The sequence below is a fragment of the Culex quinquefasciatus genome, chromosome 3, assembly GCF_015732765.1.
Source record: "Culex quinquefasciatus strain JHB chromosome 3, VPISU_Cqui_1.0_pri_paternal, whole genome shotgun sequence".
Classification (NCBI taxonomy): Eukaryota; Metazoa; Arthropoda; class Insecta; order Diptera; family Culicidae; genus Culex; species Culex quinquefasciatus.
The window spans coordinates 80,903,837-80,928,364 of NC_051863.1; the positions used below are offsets into that span (position 1 = coordinate 80,903,837).

The 24,528-nt window shown below is 35.5% G+C and overlaps 1 protein-coding gene across 1 annotated transcript in view; it reads right to left on the reverse strand.

Moving 5' to 3' along the window:
- Positions 1-24,528, reverse strand: part of LOC6043584 (protein eva-1) — a 346,252-nt gene that overhangs the window by 47,855 nt on the left and 273,869 nt on the right. Inside the window, exon 5 of the mRNA XM_038262923.1 lies at positions 4,006-4,132. Within this exon, the coding sequence (XP_038118851.1) occupies positions 4,006-4,132 (127 nt within the window). The remainder of the gene's footprint in view (positions 1-4,005; positions 4,133-24,528) is intronic.

Genomic DNA, 24,528 nt, shown 5'->3' on the forward strand with positions numbered 1-24,528 from the left:
TGTAATTTTGTAATTTTGTAATTTTGTAATTTTGTAATTTTGTAATTTTGTAATTTTGTAATTTTGTAATTTTGTAATTTTGTAATTTTGTAATTTTGTAATTTTGTAATTTTGTAATTTTGTAATTTTGTAATTTTGTAATTTTGTAATTTTGTAATTTTGTAATTTTGTAATTTTGTAATTTTGTAATTTTGTAATTTTGTAATTTTGTAATTTTGTAATTTTGTAATTTTGTAATTTTGTAATTTTGTAATTTTGTAATTTTGTAATTTTGTAATTTTGTAATTTTGTAATTTTGTAATTTTGTAATTTTGTAATTTTGTAATTTTGTAATTTTGTAATTTTGTAATTTTGTAATTTTGTAATTTTGTAATTTTGTAATTTTGTAATTTTGTAATTTTGTAATTTTGTAATTTTGTAATTTTGTAATTTTGTAATTTTGTAATTTTGTAATTTTGTAATTTTGTAATTTTGTAATTTTGTAATTTTGTAATTTTGTAATTTTGTAATTTTGTAATTTTGTAATTTTGTAATTTTGTAATTTTGTAATTTTGTAATTTTGTAATTTTGTAATTTTGTAATTTTGTAATTTTGTAATTTTGTAATTTTGTAATTTTGTAATTTTGTAATTTTGTAATTTTGTAATTTTGTAATTTTGTAATTTTGTAATTTTGTAATTTTGTAATTTTGTAATTTTGTAATTTTGTAATTTTGTAATTTTGTAATTTTGTAATTTTGTAATTTTGTAATTTTGTAATTTTGTAATTTTGTAATTTTGTAATTTTGTAATTTTGTAATTTTGTAATTTTGTAATTTTGTAATTTTGTAATTTTGTAATTTTGTAATTTTGTAATTTTGTAATTTTGTAATTTTGTAATTTTGTAATTTTGTAATTTTGTAATTTTGTAATTTTGTAATTTTGTAATTTTGTAATTTTGTAATTTTGTAATTTTGTAATTTTGTAATTTTGTAATTTTGTAATTTTGTAATTTTGTAATTTTGTAATTTTGTAATTTTGTAATTTTGTAATTTTGTAATTTTGTAATTTTGTAATTTTGTAATTTTGTAATTTTGTAATTTTGTAATTTTGTAATTTTGTAATTTTGTAATTTTGTAATTTGTAATTTTGTAATTTTGTAATTTTGTAATTTTGTAATTTTGTAATTTTGTAATTTTGTAATTTTGTAATTTTGTAATTTTGTAATTTTGTAATTTTGTAATTTTGTAATTTTGTAATTTTGTAATTTTGTAATTTTGTAATTTTGTAATTTTGTAATTTTGTAATTTTGTAATTTTGTAATTTTGTAATTTTGTAATTTTGTAATTTTGTAATTTTGTAATTTTGTAATTTTGTAATTTTGTAATTTTGTTATTTTGTAATTTTGTAATTTTGTAATTTTGTAATTTTGTAATTTTGTAATTTTGTAATTTTGTAATTTTGTAATTGTGTAATTTTGTAATTTTGTAATTTTGTAATTTTGTAATTTTGTAATTTTGTAATTTTGTAATTTTGTAATTTTGTAAATTTGTAATTCTGTAATTTTGTATTTTTGTAATTTTGTAATTTTGTTGTTTTGTAGTTTTGTAATTTTGTTATTTTGTAAAAATTATCTCATTTGATCATTCTCTTTACCAGTCGAAAACGACGTGAATGCCAAAATAAATCCAAAACCATGCCTTTGATTGCAATGATTGCAACAAAACAAAGCCTACACACACGCACACACAATCACACACCGAGGCCAGCCGGGCCGGCAAGTTAGCAGAGAAGAAATAGGGTCAATAGTCCACCAAAATTATCAAAAATTTTAATAGAATAAACACTGTTCATTTTTGAAATCACCAGTGTTATTTGAAGTTTCAAATTACATTATTATTACATAAAATTTCATTCACTTTTTATGTTCAGGTTGCTTGATGAAAATGCTTAGCCGAGTACGAATTGTACGCTCCCATCTCGCTGTGGAACATCAATAAATTTTGTTAGAGTGTAAAATATTATTACATAATTTACTGTTGGCATTATTTCAGTGAAAAAATATATTGAAAGATATTTGTCGTCCAATATTTATTTTCCTAAAAACGTACAAAAATATGAAGTCGGCCCTATTTGGCTCCTTTGTTCTCGCTGTGTGCCGCGTGCTGGCCGAGTGCTGAGCAGCAGGCTAGCATGGCGCGCTGTTGCCACTTCTGTTGTTTGCAGCAAAATTGCCTGTCGCGTGCCTGTTGCATGATTTGGGCTGGATAAAAATATTTTTTTGTAGAATATTTACTATAAAAAAACGAAAACTCATATCAAAACAAATTTATATTCAATGAATAGATAATTGTCTTGAGATGCGCGTACCAACTTCCTTTTTTGGACTGACAATGTGGTTTTTGGCCTGTTGGGGTTACACGATCAAAAAACAATATGTAGAGTGCAAAAACAGCATGCAACATTGAACTCTCGGACCCAACATTGAAACAATGGTATTGTAAAAATAGTTTTGCTTAGTTGCAAATTGTTCAGAAATTAAAACTCTAGGGGCTAAATCAAAAATCATATCGATATGTTTTATAGTTTTCAAGATATACCAGTTTCAGAAAAAAAATTTCGAGGACGGGTTTCCGGCTGATGTGCCTCGTTAAAAACAACCAAAACAACAAATTTGACAGTTCTCAAATTGGGAGTCGGAGGAAAGTTCGAAAAACTGTTGAATGCAATATCGCATCGAAGAAGTCGAAAAATTACACCTTCCATCTAAATATTAAACATTTAAAGAGTAAAATGTGATAGGCAAAATTATCGGGTGCAATTCATCTAAAACAGATGTAATATTACACATTCCTTTTTTAAACATTCCATTTTAAAGCTTCCATTTTTACACAATTTTTTGCTGTGTAGTTATAAAGCATTAAATTTTCAATGAGAATCTCACTATTGGGAATATTTGGATGTAAGTAGCGAACCGTGCAGACCAAACAGTAAGAAAATTGTGTTTTTCATACATTTTTCCGATTTTCCCATAAAAAATTTCATTTTTTACTCATATTAAGCTCAGAGTCCTAAAATAGCTCAAAGATTAATAATCAGCTTGTGGCACGAGGTTTTGAAAAAAGTCCCATATTCTGGGCACCCTAATGGAATTGCTGTCGCACAGGAAATTAAAATATAATTGCTAAATTAATCATTCATTGTTCGGAATACTGACAATTTAACAACGACCCCAATCAACAAAATTCTATACTGGCGTTTATTTTTTTTGTTCTTGGCCACTACCTCTAAAAAAGATGATTATGTTGAGTTCGCTCCATGACTACTATAACCAATTTTCACAGTAATTAGTTTGCAAAATGGTTATTACTAGCGGGGCTTTTGATGATTATTGTCCCAGCGTGTTCGGAGTTTGAATAACATTAAAACTGTGGTCGAGCTACCGTAATCATCACAGATCATTGATTTGATTTCAGAATAATGCAGAGGCCGATGATAATCGACCAAATTGCACAACGAGTATTCCTTTTTGGTTTTTTACATTTTTCTTTGAAATCTAGTTTCATGGGGTGTTGAACATTTGATGTTGGTAATAACTCCTGATTGTTTTCTCTTCAATTACTATTTTAAGAAAGCAACATGTATCAAAATTTATGATTTGATTTCAATTTCCAAACGATGAAATTGCATGAAAGAATTGTTACGTTCTGCATAAACAGAATTGTCACGGGGAATTACATGTGCATTTAATCGACTCTGCTGCATTCACTTTAATTAATACTTTGAATGTGAATCTTGTTTTTTACTCGTGCACTCTACTCGAATAGTCACACTTTGCGCTAATTTATGCAAACTGTATCATCAGAAATGCTTTTTCTCTCTTTCAACCGCAGCTGAAGAATAAAAAGTAGCTCATTTCGCTTGGTTCATGGTATAATTTAAGTGTTATTGTCATCCCAGGACCGGCCGAGCACGAATTTGGCACTGAAGCGTGAAACCGTCCCAGATGAGGCTGTTTTTGTACTTACATGGTCTACACTTATAAGCTACTTCTACGAACTTCCGGTGACCCGGACAGGGATCCGGTGGCGAGGCTAAAAATTTACAGTGCCTCTTCTTTTGGCACGCTTCCACTACCGTTTGCAGAAGCGAATACTGAAATGAGAAAAGAGAGAGAGAGAAAAAAAAACATTTTTAGTTAAAAGTGCTAATATTTGGTTTTATGGCTGTCACAATGCGACTCGCTTAGGTTTAAGTGTATTCCAAATGGAGAATCTCCAAACTTGGGAGGAGCACGCAATTGAGCCTATTTTTGGGCCCTTTGTCCTGTGTCCTTATTTTGGCCACATAAACCGTGATGTTTCGAGCTTTATTGCTTCGTCGAGTGTGTCTATCTCATCATGGAAATTTACAGCCGTCTTGCTTCTTTTGTATTTTTAATTATACAACCCCGGCGATATCTTCATCACAATGGAAGCGATTAAACATGTCCCCCACCCCACCTCTGATGCCACCACCCACTCTGACTTGCAAAGGAGCCGGCTCGTTGGCTTTGGGCGGTTGTGGTGCTCTGTGAGGATGCTCATTAATCAGGGAAGGGGGTAACATTGTTGTTAAGGGGAGTTAGTGTACTGAAAAGATACAAGTTCCATTTATTTTACTTTAAATATATTCAGTTTGACGTTGGTGTTTGCAGTCAAAAATTAATGCTCTTTAAGCTGAGTAAAGTTTGTTTAACCTTTGCTAATTTTCCCCCATAAAATTTGGAAGCGATCTGAGCACACCCAGCTCTTTGAAAGCTATTCAATTTTCATAGGAATTTGTGAGGATTTTTTTTGTTATTTAATTATTGTAAATGTTGTGTTTTTCAAAAATTTGCAGCCAGGAATGGTAATGATATGAAAATTTGGAGTCAAAGGGACTTTTATGTGAAATTGGACGCCCGATTTGATGGCATGCTCAATAATTCGAAAAAAAAAACGTATCAATCATGAAAAAATACAAAAAAAGCTAAAAAATTCTGTTATTTTTCGTAACTTGACTGTAAACAGATTTAGGACATGTTATGTTATGTTAGGGAAATTCGTGCTTGCCATTTCATTGAGGCACATAACTTTTTTTTAACAAGAGTGTATCCCTTTCACACCTTATGTAAACTGTCATTTGAGTGAAAGGGATACACTATTGTTTACAAAATTTATGTGCCCTTTTGAAATGTTAGGCTTGAATTGAATGCATTTTTAGAATCTGCAATTACCCAGAAGGGTCATATATTTCCATTTAGAACAAAATTTCTCATTGCAATACTTCGTATATTTTCTAACTTTGCATGGTCGTTTTTAAAGAGGCTATCAATGTTCTACAAAGTTTTAGAGCTGAAAATTACAAAAAAAAATAGGTTTGCTAGTAACCATTCAATTTTTGCCTTCTTCACTGAGGTAAGGTTATAATCCTGCCCTAAAAATGAACTTTGTATAAAAACGTCATAGACCCATCCTCATGTATACATATCGACTCAGAATCGAAAACTGAACAAATGTCTGTGTGTATGTGTGTGTGTATGTGTGTGTGTATGTATGTATGTGACCAACAAACTAGCTCATGTTTCTCAGCACTGGCTGAACCGATTTGACCCGAACCTGTTGCATTCGACTTGGTTTAGGGTCCCATAGATCGAGTTTTATACAGATTGAAGTTTCGATAAGTAGTTCAAAAGTTATGTATAAAAATGTGTTTTCACATATATGTATGCAAACTATGTCCGGGTCCATCATCCGACCCATCGTTGGTTAGGTTATCAGAAGACCTTTCCAACGACTACAACACATTGAAGATTTAGCAACCCTGTCTCGAGATATGGCCACTTAATTGATATTGATGTATTTTTTGGAAGCCGGATCTCACTTAAATGTATGTTAACTATGTCCGGATCCACTATCCAACCCATCGTTGATTAGGTTATCAAAAATCCTTTCCAACAAGTTCAAAACATTGAATATCTGGCAACCCTGTCTCAAGCTATGACCACCACATCGTTGGTACGATTATCAAAAGATCTTTCCAACGAGTCCAAAACATTGACGATCTGGCAACCCTGTCTCGAGGTATGGCCACTTAAGTGATATTTATGTACTTTTTTATTCCGGATCTAAAAAATAGATGACATTTCTGTACAATTCCATCATATCAGCCATTGTTGGTAATAAGTGAGGAAGGCTCCAACCACATAGGTTGATTAAGTTAGTTTTTTTTTCATAGAATCGCGATAAATGAAAATTAGACATCAATTCAGAGCTTCAACTATCCACCTTTATAAGAAGAATGCACCGAAATATAAAATCAGCAAAAAAAAAAAAAAAGAAAATGTTATAAAGGCGAAATTAGTTACGATCCCCTATTCTGTCACTGGTGCTTTCGAAATTTCAACGCATCCACTCACTGCTCCCTCGTGGTTAACACATTAAACGGATGGCTTAAAGCTCCCCGCCAGTGTGGCTGTGGCCGGGACGCCCCGGAACAGTAGCCTTCCAAAGGCGTACGTATACATAATGCGAAGGCTTTCAATTAATATTCATCATGTCAAATTTATGTCTTCAAGGGTTAAAATTTATTGAATTCATTATGGCGCCTCTATGACGCCGGCGGGATCAAATCGAAACCGATTCCTGGTGTGATGTTGGTGGCTTTGGGTGAGTGGTGGTGGTGATGATGATGGCTCATGTTGCTGCGGGTTTGTTATTGTTGGTCGGAGAGCTTTTTGAGCTTGCCAAAGAAGAAGTAAGCGTGCAACCGGAATAATGAATACAGAGTCTCAGTGGATTACCGAGATGTTCAGGCAACACAGGAGCACCAAACTTCTTAAAGAATTGGCGTGTAAACGTTGTTTTGATTGTTGATTAAATTTCTGCGAAACGCTCAGTGAAAATTGTTGTCTTATAGAAAGGTGTGCGGAACACTGAATGTCGTTTCTTCAATTGAGATGTTGCCGTAGGCCATCGATTGTTAACCTTATTCTGGTACCTTCTACCATGTAATTCAAGTAGGACCGTTTTAACCGATTTAATCTAATTGGAAAATCCACCAAATCGATTATGCGAAGTTTCGATTATCCCTAGTTCGATTATCTTAAGGTTTGTGTAGAAAATTGGGATAATCAAATAACGACAAATTTTTCTTCCTTTTTTTATTTTCTTATTTTTAAATATCAAATTTGAGTTGTGCAACCCCATTTTAGATAAATTGGGGTACTTGATTGCCTTTTAAATAACAAAATGCATTTTTTTTCAATTTGTCTGAAGCAACATTTGAAAAGAGCGCATATGCATTTTAACAGCTGCAACTATTTTGTAAGTTCCGAGATAACAAGTGTAACGACCCTCACCCCGAGCCACTCCAGAGTGTGGACCATTCCCGCTCATGCAAGCAGAATTTATTCGTCGTATCAAATTCTACCCGCGAACTTAAGTCGCGCAACAAAAAATTAAACGCATGGGTGTGGATCATGAGACACACTCTACTCGAAAAACCCCTTATTTGGAAAATTCCGAAAACATAATTTAAAATTTCACGACAATGGTTCGAACCCAGGACTTCCGATTTTGAGGTGTACTCACGACACCATACAGAAGGGGAAGTATAAATGCTGAGATCAGTATAGATAAAATTCATTAGGTTCTTCGGTACTTGGGACCACTTTTAGCAGAACAAAGGTTAGTAGAGTTTTCGGGGATCACTATAAAACCCAAAGAATTCTTGAGGAGGGTCAGTTCTTGTTCCAGCTCTAATCCAGATCCTCCGAGGAAGACCGGTCAGACCCCAGCAGCTCCAGCAGCCCCAGCAGCGTCAGCCGTCTCAGCTGCATTGGACTACATCGTCGTGCCCGAGGACTGGCGTCAACGGCGGTCGTGGAGGATCCCGAAGAAAGTGAGAAAGAAGGAACAAGACTCAATGTCAATAAACGTAGTGATTCAAGTCGTCGTGTAATCAGTGCCGGTGATATATCACGAATTCCGAGACCGCTCGGCTGGGCGGTTCACAAGTAACTATTTAACAAATCCATAAGTGTTGCGAGAAAGTTTGGGAGGCTAGCTATTTTACACTTCTAGTTTTGTGAAAAAGTTAGGAATAAGCAAACTGTCAAAATGGTTATGCGCCCTTTTCTCGTGTTGCTCAAGATGTTATTACAGCCATTTTGACCACCATCTTAGATTAGAAATTCCTAATCATATTAGATTAGTTTATGGGTCATACTGTAGCTCGACTATCAACAATATGACAACGAAAAAAAAATCGTGATTCGATTATCTGTAGTGAAATTGTTCCGAGGCCTTCGTTTAATCGAGTCTGGACTATACACGTGATAACTTGTAATACATCTTTTTAAATATTTTATCTGTGTTGATTAATTGAGTTTAATTTCTTGAAAGTTACACCGGCCAAATAACTCAATAAGTAATGAGCAATAATCTTTCAGTTTTGTTTCATCCAAAATATTTTTTTCAAATAGGGTATGTTGTCCATTAGAGAACCCTTTCCTATAGCGGGCATTTGTCTTCAATTTTTTAATTGGCATGTTCAGCACTATCCAAAAAACGCGGAAGCTCATATTTTGGTTTTCGACTCAGTACGCCCCCCAGACCCTGAATGACCGCCAAAAAGTCATTTTTGTTACATCCTAATAAGAAATCTGAAAAAAAATCCCGGGGAAGACGAATCGCTTTGTTGTCTCGGGTAGAGTTGTTGCCTTGAACAAGAACTAAACCTTCTAAAAACTTCGATTCCACCAACTCTAATTCTAACTCCACAGACTTAAACTCCAAATCCTGATACCTTGTAAATAGATCCAATGCTTTTATAAAGCTTTGCCTTCACGTTATTAGTACCAAATACAATACATTCGTTCCGAAAGCATGAGTTACATGCTCCGAAAGCCATCTAATTCACCGCAAAATTGAATCTTCTCCATGTTGCTAATAACCCGTCCCTAATTGCCATGTCTACCGCAATAAATATACAGATCTTGCTTAATCTGAAAGCTTAGAGGATTTTTCCACAACATTACCCCTAAGTGACAAATAAGCCAATTTGAAGCAGTTCACATCCTGAATGCCGGCAGATTATATTCCGACACAGAGGAGCCGTAGTGCGTGCTGTAAGTAAAATCGCTCCTGCCACCCATATCACCATGAAATGATTTCAAATTCGACTCCGGATCGAGGATGTACGTGCAGATTTGCCTCCGTGCCATCACTTAGAAGAGAGGGGGAGGCTGGAAAAGCTTTTGAATCTTATTTTCTCCTTACATTGAATTCGAAGCTTGGCTTGGCTCACCGTAAGTGGCGTAGGCGCACACACAAACTTGGTTCTTCTTTACAAGCTCAGTTTGACGTTCGCCACCCCATTCTAAAGAGGAAACATGTCCTTCTTCTTTCGTGGCAGAGCTCGAGATGGGCCGATGGATCGGTAAACGCCCATGCACGGCCCCAAAAACTGGTGCACAGTGGACGAAACTGTTTCAATAGTGGTAAAAAGTGAAAAAAATAACTAAAAGGGGGTCAAACCAGATAAAATATCCTCTTATAGATTATTTTTAAATTAATATTGTTGTAAAACTGTGTATTTCTAGCAATTGTCAAATAAAAGGGAAAACTTAACGGTGAGGTGTTGATTTAAAGTTGCTGTTCAAACAATTCTGGAAGCGAAATTGGTATTCCTTATTTAAAAGTCATATCAAATTATTCGCTTCACAGCATTGCCTTGGCTTTCTCGATTGCGAGATTCCTACTCGAAACTAGGTGTCCGAAGGCTTGATTGTTGAGGCAATTGCAAACCTCTTTTTACACCTTAGCTTTCATCCACCCCGGAATTCGAACAGACGACCTTTGGATTGTGAGTCCAACTGCCTATCAGCGACTCCACCGAGACAGGACCCAGGGAGACGACTCCTAGACATGGGTTGAGCTAACGACCTAACCTCTAGGTTAGACCGGGACCAACATTTACTTCCCCATCCGAGGGAAAGCGTGATCAGACAAATCTCGTCTCGAAAAATGCCACCGAGACCTTCAAAAGTGTTCTAAAATAAAAATTGCCCAAGATTCCTGCTTTTTGTGTGCCCACAGTGCACTGGGCTGTGTGGTGGCAAACACTCAAAGCGTTTATGTACATAACACTGTAAAATGTAGTAAAGAAAGCAGCCTCAACGACATGAGTTGTGGGTGAGTGGGTGTGTGCTTGTTTGTTTGAAAGAATATTTCCGGTACATACCAGACGTCTTGGGTTTCAAGTATAAGAAGAGATATTGACTTTGCTCGTACTTTGCTGCAAACTGTCTGTAAACGCATTACAAAAAAGCTGAGCTTCAGTAGGTATACCAGGAATATTTGAACGCATGAAAAATTTAATTCAGATGGCTAAGCAAATTGAATGTTTTGGTTTTCATACCAATAAATAAGATTGTGCTTGAAAACTGACAGGACAGAGCTTGTCTGATTAATAAACGAAGTAGAAAATATGGAATTTAGACAATGAATTTGTTTAAATTCAAATAATCTTTCTGTCAATAGTATGTCCTCTGATATGAATGCAGCAGTGTGTATATGTCGTCAGCTGTGTGCTATCTTGTGACATAGACTATTTTGGTCAAAAATTAGTTAATGATGTCGTTTTGCTATACTTAACAAACACAATAAGATGCTTTAACCCTATTTTGGGATCTCGCTTCTGTTTCTCGGATTTCGCAATACACACTTGTGACATAGACCAATTTATCATCAAAATGATCGTGCACACTTGTGACACGTCATACATGGTGTTGGAAAATGTGGAAAATTTTTCTTGTTTTTCACAAATTTAGGTTGATACACATTTTCTGAAGGCAATGCAAGCTTTTGTTTTTGAAAATATACTGATTACGTCGGTTAAACTATTGATTTAAGTCTATTTTAGTTTGTATGGAAATTCTACCCAAGTAACATTTTTTCCAGGAGTTCTACAAGAGCTCTTCAAGATAGCTACAGCATAGCAGTTTGGACCGCGGTACGATAAAACTCTCTTCAAGTACTCTTCCAAACTCCTGAAGAAGTTTTGAAGAGAATTTTATCCTACCGCGGTCCAAACCGCTATAGGGACGTGGCGTTACATCGTGCTGCCATCTGGTTTTTTTAAGTGCAAGAGTGGAAAAGTGCTGAGTCATCGTCTAAAAATAGACGGCGTCCTATCTCGCCCAGCAAAATGAAGTCGATAAAGTAGTCGGTTTCGATGAGAAAAAATGGAAAACGTGGTCTAAAAATAGCGACGCTATCCCCCTATTCTGTAGCTATCATGAAGAGCTCTTGTAGAACTCCTGGAAAAAAATGTTACTTGGGTATGCACACTTGTGACACGTAGTACAATTTTACTTTCAAAACACACTTGTGACACGTGCTTTTCAGATTTTTGTTTACATAATTTACTGTTTCTTTTAACTGGTGTAACCAAATTAGTTGAAACTTGGAGCGTTTGTTAAACGATAGTATACGAACCGATTGCTTCAAAAAGTTTGGCTCTACCATTCATAGTTTTGAAAATATTTATCATCAAACTTTAAAAATCGATTTTCTCGAAAAGTACTAAATGATCGTTGTCACAAGATAGCACACAGCTGACGATGTATTGTTTGATAAATTAACATCAAATATCACTCACTTTGGTCCAATATAAGGTTCAAATTTTTACCTAGACTGTTTGTGGTTTTGTATATTTGACAACATTTTCTATTTTTTTTTAGCTTTTTTATTTTGCTCAAATTGCAAATTTCAACGAGCTTGTTGTAAATTAATAAACCGTTCGATTGGTCGCTATAAATAAAACATAAATGATGAATTGAGCACATGCAGCTCGTATAAACAACCCAATTTGCTGCCAGCACAGACTGCCACTCAAAAGTTCATTGCTCCTTTCCTGATCTCAGTATGGTAATATAATTTTAATACACCAATTGGCACAGCGCAAATTTCGCGATATTTTTCGCACTGGTCGCGCAATTCTTTCGTTCGTTCAGTGAACGCCAAGGCGACGTCACACGTGGGTGCATCAAAATTGTTTTTTTTTCTGGCTCTCTCAATACTCTTATGAATGTATTTGCCATACCGACTGATTCGAGTACCACGAGTTTGGAGTGGCTGGATTGGCTCATCCTCCAGGATACCATTTCACCTGATTGCCTTGGCAGCCTGTATTTCGTATCGTATCTGCCTGCGCACGAGACTCACAGCGATATTCGATTTCACAAGCAGATAGGTACAGATGGTTATGACTGCCTCCAACAGATGTGAATGAGTATCTCTCTGCTGCTATTGCTGGGTGCTGTCAGGAAAATTTGGAAGGCAAATAAAATGATAAGAGTGCGCCATCCATGCAGAAAGGATACCGTTTTAGGTGCACAGCCCCGGCGGCCACTGTTGTATGTTTTAATACAGAAGATATTGCTGGTCTCGGCATGCCGATTTTATTGGGAAAATACACTGTGCAATTTCCGCAGGCTTCTTATATGGAATTGGGAGAAGTGGCACGGACGGTACAGATTTTGGTGTTAAAATTGTCAGTGATTTGGAAATTTTACTCATAATAAAGAACGATATTAAAATAAACTAAAAGTAATGATCTTTGTCGACAGGCATAGTAATACTTGTTTATAAATCATTTTTTGAGGCCGCTACTGGACCTATACTCATGCACAGAAAGGTTACGTACTTATGACCTTTGGATAGAAAATCAAGTGAGTAGTTGGGCTATTCGTGAAGAACACTACAACATATTAAAAATCAAATGTTTTTTTTCTGATCTGTACTGCCTATGTTCGAATAAATGACCCATATGCATTTTTGGCAATTTTGAGTTTGATGAGAATTACATTTGGAAAGCAATGAATTAGGAAAATATTGAATGTAAATCAACAAAAGCATTAGCTAGAGGGTTAGTTATGATTGAGTTAAATGATTTTTCAATCAAATCTTTGTGTATTTCCAAGCCCCTTTTCTCAACATGCTGAAAATGCATATGGGACATTTATGCAAACATGGGCAGTGAAGGTCTCGGGACCACAAAGCTCACAGCTGTAAATATCCCCATAAAAATTTGACAGTTCTCAAAACCGACGAAATGCTAGACTTAATCGGTCCCTACAGAATCGGCCTACGACTAGACTGATTAAATCGGTTTTGGTATTGTTTACAAAGTGGACTTAGACAAAATCTTGTTTTTTTTATTATTTCATTAAGAGAGCAGTTATTTTGATTATATTTTAAATAAAGTAGAGCATTTATTGCTCAAGTTAAAGCAGTAAGTTGAGATTATAGTAATCTTGATAGATTGTTGTTTAATTTAGAATTTTTTATAATTTTGTAGGTGCTTCAATACAAAGCCAGGTTACACAGGTTTTCAGGACAAACGTAATTTTTGGGTGATCCGGAAGATGGCCCATGCGGCCAAATAGCTCATGATGACACCACTTGTTCCTGCTACAGCTTTCTGGATTACCGAAACATCAATCTTTGTTCTAGGGAGCGAAGAGATTTGAGGTTAGTTTTTTAGATTTATTGCAAAAACTTCCGGGGGGGTTACACATTGTGAGCAACAAGAGCCTGCGCATGTGAACTTGGCTGTAGGCTCATTCGATCCCTTTGTTAAGCATAGGAGTCGGTGAAACAATCAGCCGATTAGTCGGTAGATTTAGTCGGTAGATTCAACAGACTGAAACCGACTAAATCGTTGAGCATCTCACACTTGGACAATTTTGGGCGAGACCTGCGCCACCTGCTTCAAAAATCCTGAAGCGATGTTTTTCCCCATACATTTTCGTGATTTTCCCAAATATAAACTTCAACGATGAAAAGCGACCCCTTAGCATTAACCGATTTGGCTCAAAATTGGCACAGATACTTATTTTTGCATTAGGAATCGAGTCAGAGGGTATCTCTGATGTCGATTTTTTTTTATTGTCACCCTAATATCCATTCATCCATCCATTATGCTGGAGACGCTTGGTGCTTTATGTATAATAAATGTTCCGAATATTAATATGAATAAATTCCATAGATTTTAAACATAATTTCCGCCTGTCCCGGAAAACTCAAAACCTGGGGAAAATTGTCCCAAAATATGGTTGAATATGACTGTCGGAATCTCGATTTAAGATCAAAAAAAAAAATCCTTTCGACAAGTTGTCACACTTGCAGATTGTCTCAAAATTGCACGATATAATCATAAACTTCACATCGTAGTGACAAAATTGCATGGGGTCATTGAATATCTATGGCTTGAAAACGATTTTTGGGGATCTGTGAACGTCAAAATGCCGCATAAAATGGCGTCCTCAACTCAACTCAAATGGGCACAAAATTGACTTGCGACAAGCGCGATCTTGACGATATTTAAGCTTCACCACCAATATTGGTTGTACAACCCACAAGGGGATTATTTCACCGCCACTAATAAGATGAGCAAAGTTAGCTGTACGCATTCAACGGCGATAAACAAACCTCGATTCGTTGGGTTCTGATGTTCTTGGTTTTGGTTTTCGCTGTTTACGCACATAAACTATACCCAGTTTGACCTCAAAATGACGCTCCCGTGGCCCGATTTGAGCGCTCGGGTCAGATGTTCCAAGTCAATTATATGTATATGGGAAACTCGGAACGGTTTCGAATTGAATCCATTTGCGGTTTGTGAGGCTTTAAAGGGTTGAATGTTGTGCTTTGGTTGGCACAGGTTTGGGCCACGCGGATCTGCCGAGGCAGCAACTGGCGCCGTCGGCAGTGATGGCCGGAGCCGGTGGACCGAGTTCCGGCGAATGGACTGGAACAAACGGAATTAAAAGCAGAGTGTTTTGGCTGGTGCGTGTGCTGGAAATGGGAGGAAAATAATAGGTCTGGCGTGGAAATGGAATCCTGTGCACCAGACTGCTTCAAGACTGCTTCCTACCAATGTTGTTTCTAATTGAAGAGTAATAAAACAAACATTAATCAGCCCAATAGGATATGGATTAGATATTTGCATGCAATTTCATATTAACTTAAACAAACTTAATCTTTTAAACCAGTTTCTGAGTTCTTAATTCTTAATTATTTTAAGTTCTGGCGTTTATTCATGAAAATTGTTTTCACCGTTTCAAAAAAGCTTCAAATATGCCTAAATGTTGAACCAATCTACAGTACATGTATGACAGTGTGAGACCTAGAGCAAAAGCTTCTGTTTGAGTCTGTATTCAGGTTTGTGCCTTTGAATGAGGCATGGCGCATCTCTTTGAAACCGGAGCAAAACAACAAACCAACACTCGGATGTTGAGGCGCAAATGCTTTTAATGTCAAAAATAGATACGCAAAATAAAAGCATCACGAATAGTAGAAAAACACAAATGATGACGAGTTCTATGCTATGCTCGAAATGGAAAAGCTTGTTAGACGGGTGGAAAAAAATGTTGAGATTGAGATAAATCTACTTTAGAGAACTGCAACGTTTATTAGGCAAAGTGCTTTCCGCTGCGTTGGTCAAGGATTTTTGAAAACATTGAATGTTTGAATTTCTTTGCTGGGATGGATCGATTCAACTGTCAAGGTCAGCGTTACAGTCAATCCACGTGGGAATCAATCTGCGCGAGAGCATGAATATTTTTACTCAACGTAGCAAATCTGTCAACCAGCAAATCTCCACATGTTGTAATCGTGCTATCTTGTCACACTTCGATATTGGGTCAAAATTAGCTAAAGACGCCATCAATCAATCCTGAGATATTTAACAAAACCAACACATTTTTGATTTCATTGATTTTCGATTGTATCTCGAAAATCCGGCAACCAATTCTACCAAATTGAGGGACAATGCACAGAAAAGTTAGCCTAACAAAACGTGTTTGTTATTGTTGAAACTGCGTGCTCTTGTTTTTTATTTACTAAATAAAGTTCACAAAGAATAACGCGTTTTTCTCAAAGCGTCGCAAAGCGACGTGGGACAAGAAAGCACGATCGCGTCGACATGTCCACAAACGAACTCCGAGCGGACATCTTTCCCACAATGGTCATTGGTCACAGACGCACTCACAGCAAAGAAAATATTGTCACGATTGCTGTTCCGGACGGATCCATCTATTCCATCTGTAACACTGAAGTACTTCCCCGGGCGGGACTATCCGACAGTTGGAAGATTTCCGCTGCCGCATGGACACAATAATCTGCTCCTGGTAGTAGGACGACGACCAGGACTTGGCACGTTTTCCGTTCCGGCTTCCATTCGCTCACGGAGAACTTTTCATTTTCATTATGCGCAAATATGTGTAGTTTGCCTGCACAAAAGATGTACGCTTTACGACAATGGTAATTCCGTACGTTTTTATTGGGCACTGGTACATATTTCATGCATACAAATGGCTGCTTATACGACTGGGCGCATCCATATGGACTCGAGTGTCAGTGGCCCTTCCCTGGCCCTGGCTCCGGTTGCTGGTGGTCCACAGTGAGTGTGGTCTGGCAATAAAATCTTCTGGTAATGAAACTTCCTTGGTTTTCCCCGGCTTGGCGTGACCATTTGCAGTTTGGTTGCGTTTGCGAGGGTGTTAACTTGAAAATTGTGTAATTTTGATAAATTGTGCTAGTATGTGTGTGTACTGGTTCAATTTATGTTTGTTTATTTTACACACATTTGGTGAAATTAGGAATTTCTTTCGCTTTACAAGATTTTCAATCGAAAAATTATAGCAATTTTGAGTAATATTGTATTTTTTGTGATAGACTCTTCACGAAATGACTTACTTAAGCCATGGAATTCGTTAAAGTTAAGGCATTGAACGAAGTTCATTACAAATCCAGATAGGTTCTGTTTCACAGTCAAATAGTGCTCCTGAGAAAAGAAGAGAAGTTTGTTCAATAAGGACCATTGATTTTAGTAGGTTCATTGCATTTAAAACTACTCCACAAATCTTTGTAGTTAATGAGATTGTTTCATTGAACAACGATGTCGCCTAATGTGACTTGCACAATAATGAGGAGAACAGTTTTTACTCCATCAATACCCTCTTCAGTCAGTTAATGCAACAAAATCTGTTCAAATGTGTACCCAAGAGGCAATTGTTAAACAATACACAATCGTTTCCCCCCAGACAAACGGACGTCTATCGTGATGTTTTAATATTTGTGTTGTGTCAATATTTCCATCGCAAGTACAGGTGTTGTTTCTCAATAGAAGTCAGATTTGTAGAAGAATACAAATACCTTTTTCCATAAATGTCATTTAGAAGCAGAAAGAGAGCACTGTTTTTTCATGCAGCTCAATAAAAGTTAACAACTTCTTGAGTTGGGCAAACTATGTTTCCTAGCCACTAGAACAACTTCTTCAAGAGCGTTTTTTGTCAATGTTTTCGTGTTTTAGGAAAGCAGGATTAAGTTTCAAAAACATTATTCACAGGAAAATTTATTCACAAATTTCAAAGAATGGTATTCCTTCTTTTGCTGATCACAATTTGGTCTTTAATCTTAGAATAGTTTTTGCATGAAACTATTTTACGAGACACAATTAAAATATAAAATAACTAGAATTATACATTAATTGCCTATAAGATCTCATTTCAGGCTGCAGTCTAGCAATAAGTATGATGATATATATTGTTTACTTAATGTGTGACTTTATCTGCACTGTCAATGTTCGCATAAGAGTCCGATACGCATTTTCATCACTGTTGAGTTAATTATCTTTACTCAGCTAGCCGCATGCTCATATGGGACTATTATGCGCCCAAGGATAATGCAGCTGAACAAATTTTAAATCATATTACTATATAAAGCTGCCACGATTGCTATGTTCAATCTATTGTGAGTCTTGAAAAGTGCCAGTCGTAATCCACGTAGCAAAAGGAAAATTTTAAAATGAAAATACAATCTGGATTATTTTTGACTGTTATAGTTGTTTATGTTATGGTGAGACCCATACTTAAGTTAAGGAACGCAGTGAAGCTTTGTGTTGAAGTGTTTAACAAAATATCGAAAATCGTTAATCGTTTTTTATTGAGTCGTTCTAATGTGATTAAAAGTAAATGAAAAACATGAAACCATGTTTCACAAAGTTTTCAAAAAGTGGTAATTTTTATGGACTACCGGATTCGAGTGGTAAAAATGACAGCAAGCCCACAAAAAAATGAAGAAAACAGCAAAAAATATCCGACTGCTGGTTCTCCATTGATTGCGTGGTTTTAAAAATCATACGTGGTATAAAGAAAAGTTGTTCACAGTCACACACAAACAATATTTTTGTGCAATTCCGCTGTTAGATTGTCAACTTTTCAAATAGTTGAACTTTTCAACACTAGTATCGAAAAGCAACATTTTTCAACATTTTTCTGTTTTGAACGGTGAATTTACAAAACAAATTAATGTTTGACATGAAATTCCATTCTAGAAGCGTTTTTCGAAATGGCAACAAATGTTGTAAGAAAAACTTGATTTTTTCTGCACTCGTCATAAACCTCGATGGATAAATGTACGACTCGTGCTGATCAAATCTTCTTTATGCAACTTGTTGCATAAACAACTATATGGTGATTTGTTATAACATGCGTGATTTTTACAAAAAACTTTTCTCTTTCCAGATTTCCAAAACAAAAGCAAATTTATTGGAAATGACAAGGAATCAAGTAGCTTTAAAAATTGATGAATTATTTAGAAGATTATTTCCAATGACATCATCATCTTTTCACAATGCAAATCATAGTATACCTTCAATAATTGAAAAAATACAAGATATAATGAATGAAACAACAACCGAGTTATCAATAAGAAATACAACAAAACTAAAAATAATTCCAAAATCTACGGAAGAGCAAGCAGAGTTTAGAGGTCCAGAAAATGTAAATAAAGCGGATTCGCAAGATGATGAACTGGAAGAAGATTATACAGTGACTTCTAAAGAAAAACCTACAATGTCAACAGGCGGGCTTACAAACACCGCAGATGCTGGAAGCAGAACACAATCGCCTTTGACAGCAGCTTCTTCAACGGTGTCTCATACAGCTTCAACTGAAGCAACCAAGTATGTCGAAAAATACACTGCGACTGAAGAAGACACAAAGGAAAAAGTTTCATCTGTGTATCCAAAAAGTCAAACTGAATTCGAAGGTACTGCTAAAAAAACAACAATGATTAGGCTTCCAGGAGCTACAACTCTGTTAAAAGAAGAAAACACTGATCCCGAAGAAGATGGAAGTGAGGAAGAAGATACTGTGCCCACAAAGGACGAGACAGAAAGTGGTTCTACTGTGTCACCAAAACAGCAGCCTGAACATGCTGCAACAGAAACAACATCATCACAGTCATCAAGTGCTTCCTCTGTGTTACCAGATGAGAAAACTGAGCCCGGGGAAGATGAGAGTGAGGAAGAAGATACTGTGCCCACAAAGGACGAGAAAGAAAGTGGTTCTACTGTGTCACCAAAACAGCAGCCTGAACATGCTGCAACAGAAACAACATCATCACAGTCATCAAGTGCTTCCTCTGTGTTACCAGATGAGAAAACTGAGGGTCTATACAAGCCAGATGACACATGTCGCCATTTTGAATTTTCTTTGTGCTAAAATTTAGTGCTCATTTAGTGCTATTTAGTGCCCTATACCCCACATTTAGTGCCCTTATAGTTTCCATACAAATTGCCATACAAAATTTGAAATACAAGCCAGATGACACATGTCGCCATTTTGAATTTTCTTTGTGCTAAAATTTAGTGCTCATTTAGTGCTATTTAGTGCCCTATACCCCATATTTAGTGCCCTCATAGTTTCCATACAAATCGCCATACAAAAATTTGAAATACAAGCCAGATGACACATGTCGAAATTTTGAATTTTCTTTGTGCTAAAATTTAGTGCTCATTTAGTGCTATTTAGTGCCCTTTACCCCACATTTAGTGCCCTTATAGTTTCCATACAAATTGCCATACAAAATTTGAAATACAAGCCAGATGGCACATGTCGCCATTTTGAATTTTCTTTGTGCTAAAATTTAGTGCTCATTTAGTGCTATTTAGTGCCCTATACCCCACATTTAGTGCCCTTATAGTTTCCATACAAATTGCCATACAAAATTTGAAATACAAGCCAGATGACACATGTCGCCATTTTGAATTTTCTTTGTGCTAAAATTTAGTGCTCATTTAGTGCTATTTAGTGCCCTATACCCCATATTTAGTGCCCTCATAGTTTCCATACAAATAGCCATACAAAAATTTGAAATACAAGCCAGATGACACATGTCGCCATTTTGAATTTTCTTTAAGCTAAAATTTTGTGCTCATTTAGTGCTATTTAGTGCCCTTTACCCCATATTTAGTGCCCTCATAGTTTCCATACAAATCGCCATACAAAGTTCAAAAGTCAAATTTCAGATGTCGCCATTTTTCGTGCTAAAATTTAGTGCTCATTTAGTGCTATTTAGTGCCCTATACCCCACATTTAGTGCCCTCATAGTTTCCATACAAATCGCCATACAAAGTTCAAAAGTCAAATTTCAGATGTCGCCATTTTGGATGTTTTTTCGTGCTAAAATTTAGTGCTCATTTAGTGCTATTTAGTGCCCTATACCCCACATTTAGTGCCCTCATAGTTTCCATACAAATCGCCATACAAAGTTCAAAAGTCAAATTTCAGATGTCGCAATTTTGAGTGTTTTTCAGTGCTACAATTTAGTGCTCATTTAGTGCTATTTAGTGCCCTATACCCCACATTTAGTGCCCTCATAGTTTCCATACAAATTGCCATACAATGTTCAAAAGTCAAATTTCAGATGTCGCCATCTTGAATGTTTTTCAGTGCTAAACTTATGTGCTTATTTAGTGCTATTTAGTGCCCTATAACCCACATTTAGTGCCCTCGTGGTTTCCATACAAATCGCCATACAAAGTTCAAAAGTCAAATTTCAGATGTCGCCATTTTGAATGTTTTTTCGTGCTAAAATTAAGTGCTCATTTAGTGCTTTTTAGTGCCCTATACCCCATATTTAGTGCCCTCATAGTTTCCATACAAATCGCCATACAAAAATTTGAAATACAAGCCAGATGGCACATGTCGCCATTTAGAATTTTCTTTGTGCTAAAATTTAGTGCTCATTTAGTGCTATTTAGTGCCCTATACCCCATATTTAGTGCCCTCATAGTTTCCATACAAATCGCCATACAAAGTTCAAAAGTCAATTTTCAGATGTCGCCATTTTGAATGTTTTTCAGTGCTAAAATTTAGTGCTTATTTAGTGCTATTTAGTGCCCTATACCCCACATTTAGTGCCCTCATAGTTTCCATACAAATCGCCATACAAAGTTCAAAAGTCAAATTTCAAATGTTGCCATTTAGAATGTTTTTCAGTGCTAAAATTTAGTGCTTATTAAGTGCTATTTAGTGCCCTATACCCCACATTTAGTGCCCTCATAGTTTCCATACAAATCGCCATACAAAGTTCAATAGACAAATTTCAGATGTCGCCATTTTGAATGTTTTTTCGTGCTAAAATTTAGTGCTCAGTTAGTGCTATTTAGTGCCCTATACCCCATATTTAGTGCCCTCATGGTTTCCATACAAATCGCCATACAAAGTTCAAAAGTCAAATTTCAGATGTCGCAATTTTGAATGTTTTTTCGTGCTAAAATTTAGTGCTCAGTTAGTGCTATTTAGTGCCCTATACCCCACATTTAGTGCCCTCATGGTTTCCATACAAATCGCCATACAAAAATTTGAAATACAAGCCAGATGACACATGTCGCCATTTTGAATTTTCTTTGTGCTAAAATTTAGTGCTCATTTAGTGCTATTTAGTGCCCTACACCCCATATTTAGTGCCCTCATAGTTTCCATACAAATCGCCATACAAAGTTCAAAAGTCAAATTTCAGATGTCGCCATTTTGAATGTTTTTCAGTGCTAAAATTTAGTGCTTATTTAGTGCTATTTAGTGCCCTATACCCCACATTTAGTGCCCTCATAGTTTCCATACAAATTGCCATACAATGTTCAAAAGTCAAATTTCAGATGTCGCCATTTTGAATGTTTTTCAGTGCTAAAATTTAGTGCTCAGTTAGTGCTATTTAGTGCCCTATACCCCACATTTAGTGCCCTCATGGTTTCCATACAAATCGCCATACAAAAATTTGAAATACAAGCCAGATGACACATGTCGCCATTTAGAATGTTTTTCAGTGCTACAATTTAGTGCTTATTTAGTGCTATTTAGTGCCCTATACCCCACATTTAGTGCCCTCATAGTTTCCATACAAATCGCCATACAAAGTTCAAAAGTCAAATTTCAGATGTCGCCATTTTGAATGTTTTTCAGTGCTAAAATTTAGTGCTTATTAAGTGCTATTTAGTGCCCTATACCCCACATTTAGTGCCCTCATAGTTTCCATACAAATCGCCATACAAAGTTCAAAAGTCAAATTTCAGATGTCACCATTTTGAATGTTTTTCAGTGCTAAAATTATGTGCTCACTTAGTGCTATTTAGTGTCCTATACCCCGCATTTAGCGCCCTCATTGTTTTCATGCAAATCGTCATATAAAGCCTTCGGCTAAGTGCAAGTATGGGGCTAAAAATGTTTTTTAGTTAGAATTTATACTTGATTTAACATATTTTCACACTGGAATGATTTAGTGCAAGCAAGTATCGGACTAAAAATGATATTTTCCTAAAATTCAAACTTGATTTAACATATTTCCACACTGGAACGATTTAGTGCCTTCGACTTAATGCAAGTATTGGGCAAAAAATGATATTTTCTTAAAATTCAAACATGAATCAACATATTTTCACACTGGAACGATTTAGTGCCTTCGACTTAGTGCAAGTATCGGACTGAAAATGATTTTTTCTAAAAATTCAAACTTGATTGAACATATTTTCACACTAGAATGATTTAGTGCCTTCGACAAAGTGCAAGTATCGGACTGAAAATTATATTTTCTAAAAATTCAAACTTGATTGAACAAATTTTCACACTGATATGATTTAGTGCCTTCGACTAAGTGCAACTATCGGACTGAAAATGATATTTTCTTAAAATTTAAACTTGATTGAACATATTTTCACACTAGAATGATTTAGTGCCTTCGACTAAGTGCAAGTATCGGACTGAAAATGATATTTTCTTAAAATTCAAACTTGATTAAACATATTTTCTGACTGGAATAATTTAGTGCCTTAGACTAAGTGCAAGTATCGGACGGAAAATTATATTTTCTAAAAATTCAAACTTGATTCAACATATTTTCACCTTGGAATGATTTAGTGCCTTCGACTAAGTGCAAGTATCGGTCAAAAAATGATATTTTCTTAAAATTCAAACTAGATTAAACATATTTTCATACTGGAATGATTTAGTGCCTTCGACTAAGTGCAAGTATCGGACTGAAAATGATATCTTCTTAAAATTCAAACTTGATTAAACATATTTCCACACTGGAACGATTTAGTGCCTTGGAATAAATGCAAGTATTGGGCAAAAAATGATATTTTCTTAAAATTCAAACATAAATCAACACATTTTCACACTGGAATGGTTTAGTGCCTTCGACTAAGTGCAAGTATCGGACGGAAATCTATATTTTCTGAAAATTCAAACTTGATAAAACATATTTTCTTACTGGAATAATTAAGTGCCTTAGACTAAGTGCAAGTATTGAACGGAAAATGATATTTTCTTAAAATTCAAAAAAAAATTCTTAAGTTCTTAAGGTGAAGCCGTTGATCATTTTCGAAGAAAATTGATTATCACTATAAAATATTCTGTATTAAATTCAATTTAACGAATTTCTGCACCAAAATGAATCAGCATGTGCCGGTTGTTGCCTTCTTGAAGCCACTGATGGTATTTTTGATCTAAAGTAATTGTGTTTCAAAATTTATATAATTTTGTGGTACAATCATTGACTTCCTAGTTGGCAATCATTGATTAATGACGATTTCCATAACTTTACAAGGAATGGGATAATCGTTACCAAAATGAATCAGCATGTGTAGGGCACTATTCTTAACAACTTGTTGAAGGAATTTTGTCAAAATATTGAAAGCGACGCAAAATTTATATCTTTGAACGAAAAATCATGACAATGATGGAAGTCTTCACGTTAAGTATCGGACGGAAATAGTGATTTATGCAACAAGTTGCAAAATAGTAGTTTATGCAACAAGTTGCAAAAAGGTGATTTTTTCAGCACGAGTCGTACATATATCCAACGAGGTTCACCGAGTTGGATAAATACGACGAGTGCTGAAAAAATCAAGTTTTGCAACGAGTTCCATACAACATTTTTTGCAATTTCGAAAAACACCCGTTGAGTGAAATTTTAAGTCGAATTTTCATGTATTTTGTCAATAAATCGTTAAAATCAAAAAAATGTTGAAAATTTTTACTTTTCGAAACAAGTGCTGAAAAGTTCAACTTTGTACGACTCGTGCTGAAAAAATCATCTTTTTGCAACTTGTTGCATAAACTACTATTTTGCAACTTGTTGCATAAACTACTATTTCCGTCCGATACTTGCACTAAGTCG